The 5,045-nt window shown below is 37.5% G+C and overlaps 2 protein-coding genes across 3 annotated transcripts in view; both read right to left on the bottom strand.

The window, feature by feature from the left end:
- The window catches only part of LOC107719354 (feline leukemia virus subgroup C receptor-related protein 2-like), a 15,365-nt gene extending 13,776 nt beyond the window's left edge, over nucleotides 1-1,589 (bottom strand). The window contains exons 1-2 of one of the 2 annotated variants that reach the window (XM_016526752.1): nucleotides 1,421-1,589; nucleotides 750-1,340 (exon numbers count right to left, since the gene is read on the bottom strand). In XM_016526752.1, the coding sequence (XP_016382238.1) occupies nucleotides 750-1,301 (552 nt within the window). In that variant the 5' untranslated portion in view covers nucleotides 1,302-1,340; nucleotides 1,421-1,589. Of the gene's footprint in view, nucleotides 1-749 lie in introns of both variants that reach the window. The other variant, XM_016526753.1, reaches the window with a different exon arrangement.
- Nucleotides 1,590-3,360: 1,771 nt separating this feature from the next.
- On the bottom strand, nucleotides 3,361-4,689 carry LOC107719394 (trace amine-associated receptor 13c-like). Its single transcript, XM_016526809.1, has 2 exons — nucleotides 4,139-4,689; nucleotides 3,361-3,796 (listed from the first exon to the last, which is right to left on the bottom strand). Exons 1-2 carry the CDS (start codon nucleotides 4,687-4,689, stop codon nucleotides 3,361-3,363), a joined length of 987 nt encoding a protein of 328 aa, XP_016382295.1.
- Between the last annotated feature and the right edge of the window lie 356 nt (nucleotides 4,690-5,045).

The raw sequence follows: 5,045 nt of genomic DNA, 5'->3' as shown, positions 1-5,045 counted from the left end.
GAACAGTAGTGTATATTGTTAGAAAAGATTTCTATTTTGAATAAATGCTGTTCTTTTTAACTTTTTATTCATCAAAGAATCCTGAAAAAAGTATCACAGGTTCCAAAATCATATTAAGCAGCAAAATGGTTTCCAATATTGATAATAAATCAGCATATTAGAATTATTTCTGAAGGATCATGTGACACTGAAGACTGGAGTAATGATGCTGATGAAAATTCAGCTTTGCATCATGGGATAAATTCTATTTTAAAATATATTAAAATAGAAAACCATTATTATAAATTGCAATAATATTTCACAATATTATTGTTTTTTTTTCTGGATATCTGATCAAATAAATGTAGCCTTGATGAGCAGAAGAGACTTCTTTAAAAAACATTACAAATTTTACTGATCCCAAACTTTTGAACGGCAGTGTATATATAGATACTGTAGATAGATTAAATAAAATATATCATGAAATAAAATTTTTAAAATGAAAATAAAATGACAGAAAAAAAAAAACAATTAAAAAGCAGCTTAAACCTGAATAAAATGCGCAAACATTGGCTCAAAGAATGACAAGCGATTATGGGCGGGACTATCTGTTTGCCGACCAATAGCAAATGGGGCGTGTTCAAGATACCTGTGTGGAAACAGTCATTATTTTTACGTTTAATGCCGCAAAAATGACACACTTTAGCTTTAACAGCACAGTAGTTAAATGAGCAAACTGCTATTATTATTATTCTTTTATTGAAACCCACCTGATTTCCGAAGACCCCGATGGAGCAGGCAGTGGACACTTCTTTCGATCCGAACCACACCGATGCGATGCGCGAGGGCATCCCGAGAATAAACACCTGCGCCACTGAGCACGTGAACTGACCCATAAATGTCACCGGGAAAAGGTCCGGTCTCGCGCTGGCCACCTTGATCCACGTGCCTGTGCAATTCAGAGCCGCTGCCACGAGCGCGATGACCCTCAGACCTTTTTTATCCAAGAGCCACGAGACGGGAAAAATGAGCGGAATGTACGTCAACATGTAAATCATGGACATCCAGTCAATGGTGAAAGAGTCCACGCCGTAGAAGCGCATGAAGATATTGTTGATGATTCCGTATTGAATCCATTGATAGGAGTTACATAGCGAATACGAGCTGAATAAAAATACTATGATCCATCTCTTTTTATATAAACGCGTTTCCGGCGGTGCGTTTTGGTGTTCAAAAGTCACCTCAGCATCAGCCGCGGCTGTTTTTGTTAAATATTTATTATCATTCACCTCTCCGTCCACTGGCTTTGATTCATCGCCCATTTTCACTCGATTCAACCGCGTTCAGAGCTTCTCCCGAGACTGGAAGATTCATTCATTCATGTTGAATGAACTGCTGTCACTGTATAACATGCCAAACTCTGTTGTAATGAAATACTTACTTTACATGAAAGAGTAATGCCATGTTTCCTGAGTTTAAAGGCTAGTGAATAAACTTCCCATATTGCATCGATGTATGTTCATCCGCTGCTCGGATTTAATAAAGTCTCCGGCTCTCGCAGCAGAAACTCTTCAAACGTTCGTTGAAAGTTTCGCCACCGTGATGAAGTTCCTGGCGTAAAAAAAAAACGAACTAGAAGAGAAATTATAAACAAACTGGCTGGCAAAAATGGGCGGAGCTTCACTGTAAGGCAGTCACGTGACATTCTTGAGCAAGTAGAACAACTTACTTCAAGATACAGACAGTGCATGTTGTAAATCTAACAGGAAACGTTCCAAAACAAAATTAAATAGCTGTAAGCATAGGGATGTGGTTTGGTCAAGTCATTTTGGAAGGATCATAAATGTGCAATTTCCAGTTTTGAAATCTTTATTTTCTTAAATAGGCTACTTAACATACTTTTCTTTAATGACATATCAATTAAATAATTATTAGCTTATTTTGTGCTCTGTTAATGAAGAAAAAGCATATTCGCAACTCATTTATCTGGTTTATGAGGGGACAATTGTACGACCAAACTACATTTCCCATGATTCTCTGTTGTCCTCAAACTAATAAAATACACAAGTGCACTGCACATCACAATGATCACTGAAGTAGACTACTTGTTGGCGCAGCAAATATAACCGACATAACTTTTATAACTGAGGCGTTTTAATAGCTGATAATCTGTATCTTCATGTACGTGGATATTAATGTTTTGCAGTGATGAACCAACGATGCTGCAGCAGCGAGTCAAGGTCACGTGCTTTGTGATTACAGGGCACATGAATTTATTGAATTGTTTTACAGTGACGCCTGTAGTGGATTTCGCTGTTTATTACAGATACCAATCCTTGGAATTAATTTGAGATTTTGAATGCGACTCAAAGGAAGATTCAACTTTTTGGTCCGCCGAGCCCCCTCTAGTGGAGATAGACACCAATCACACAGACTGGAAACATTCCACTTGGCTCATGTTTGTGCTGGATAAGGAAGAGATGGCGCCCTCTGCTAGGTTGGAGCTACTGGTGACGTTTTGGCCCTGTTGAACCGGCTGTGTCAAGCTTTATGCCATTAATTGCTCAAGCTAAGTATTATTTTAAATTATTACACACATTTACATCACATTTAACATTTATATATTGATATCATTTTATATCATTTATGCATGTATCACAATAAGAAGATACTATATCTCACAAACTATGTTTTTAAGCCCAGATTCAGCATCATCATATTTTTGTAATATTTGTTGGCTAAACACAATAAAATTATACAGTGAAGTGGCGTGACATGTGGCCAAGTATGGTGACCCATACTCGGAATTAGTGCTCTGCATTTATCCCATCCAAAGTGCACACACACACACACACCGTGAACACACACCCGGAACACACACCCGGAATCACACTAGTATACTTTTAGACAATGGTTAACTCTATTAAAAAGTACATTTTAGAAGACCAAAGAGAAAAGGACATTTATTTTTAAAAGTCAGGTTGGGACAATTGTCACATGTGTTTTATATGTTATAATTTTAAACAATTCATCAATTTCAATATTTGTTGGTCAAAACAATGCCCTGCTATGTATGTATGTTACTTTTTAAACTTTTGCCTTTTCGTTAATAGTTTTTTTCATGATGGTTTTGCTCTTCAACGTTTCTGTTTATTACAAACAAAACACGAAATAAGAGAGATATGCAAATGACAAAGGAAAAAAAAAATCCCCCCACTATCATTGTTATACAGTATACTAGCATGATTGAAAACACTATCCATGTCTTCACAGTCAAGTTTAATATATGACAAAATAAAATTATGCAGCAAAAGCATTTGCCTATACAGGCAAAGATCAGAAAAAAGAAAGAAAAAAACATTGTGTCTTACATTCAGTGAGTTACAGCACATTCATCAGGGAGGAGTCTCTATTAAACACTTTAAATGTGAAAATTAATTTTAAGCTTTTCTTAAACCAAGGATAGAATAAGGCATAAATGATGGGATTAATGGTGGAGTTCAGGAAGAAAATCATTACAGTAACATCTCTGACATGAAACAAATCATCATCACTGTACGGAATCACTAAAGAGCAAATATAATATGGCAATAAACACAGGAGAAACACAATGACCAGAATCCCCAGCAGTATGGCAGCTTTTCGCTCTGATTTGTCACCGACTCTGTTTTTGGAGGATTGTGTGCTGTTGTGAACCTGAAGGGCTCTTATAGCAGTCACATGTTTCTTAGCAATGACAAAAACATGAGTGTATAATATTATAATGAGTGTACAAGGCACAAGAAACACAACTATGAGGTCAATGAGGGATGAAACCCCATCTATAATAGCAATACATATTCCTGGACACGTGACATCAGCGAAGTTTCCATTAACAAAAAGAAGAGTAAAGTTATAAAAGAGTGAAAACAACCAGTTAAATAAAGTTGCTATGCAGATCACAGTGGGTGAGATCTTCTCAGAGTAAAGGAAAGGCGAACGTAAGGCCAAAAACCGATCAACTGCTATCAGAGCCACAGTGTGAACAGACACGCTTGTCGCCTGAAAATTCACAATTTTTAAAGCAGAGCACATCACTGATCCAGAAATCCAACATGACTCAATGACCCAAGACAAATGCAGTGGCATCACAAAAACTCCAACCAGGAGGGATGAAACCTCATCTACGATATAAAGACATTCTCCTGGACACGTGACATCAGCGAAATTTCCATTAACGTAAAGAAGAGTGAAGTTATAAAAGAGTGAAAACAACCAGTTAAATAAAGTTGCTATGCAGATAACAGTGGGTGAGATCTTCTCAGAGTAAAGAAAAGGAGAACTTAAAGCCAAAAACCGATCAACTGCTATCAGAGCCACAGTGTGAACAGACACGCTTGTCGCCTGAAAAGTCACAAAACTGAAAACTGAACACATCAATGATCCAGAAATCCAACATGACTCAATAAGCCAAGATAAGTGAAACGGCATCACAAAAACTCCAACCAGGAGATCGCACACAGCCAAAGAGAGGATGAGGATGTTCGCAGGTGTGTGGAGCTGCTTGAAGTGACTAACAGAGATGATGACCAGCAGGTTTCCACACACGGTCAGAAGAGACACAGCTGCTGCGGCCACATACAGAATCACATAGACAGATAAAGAAACAGATCTCTCTGGACACCAATATTCCTGACAGACGTCGGTTTGGTTCAGTGCTGTAAGATTCATTGTGAAATAATTGGAGTAACCGTCAAATTCCAATCAGAGCATTGTTCTCTGTTCTTTCATATAAAGTGCAATATATGCATAACCACATAAAGACTTCTGAACATGTTATTTGTTTCGCCAACAGCTCTAAACTGCTCCTCACTGAAACACAATCTACATATGCTCACATGCGACAACCCATACTGCCTTTTATACACTAGACATGTTGACTCTTTCCAAGACCGGCAGCATCAAGGGAGAAGAACATAGGCTACAGCTGGGAGATCAAATGATTTCACACAGAGCTCATACAAAAGCATGAGTGAATTTATATGAAATGTTTAAAATCAAAAACTAAAAGTAAAAAATTCTAGCCT

Source organism: Sinocyclocheilus rhinocerous, unplaced genomic scaffold, assembly GCF_001515625.1.
Source record: "Sinocyclocheilus rhinocerous isolate Xijiao unplaced genomic scaffold, SAMN03320098_v1.1 scaffold303, whole genome shotgun sequence".
Taxonomy (NCBI): Eukaryota; Metazoa; Chordata; class Actinopteri; order Cypriniformes; family Cyprinidae; genus Sinocyclocheilus; species Sinocyclocheilus rhinocerous.
This window is presented reverse-complemented; position numbering and strand designations above follow the sequence as displayed.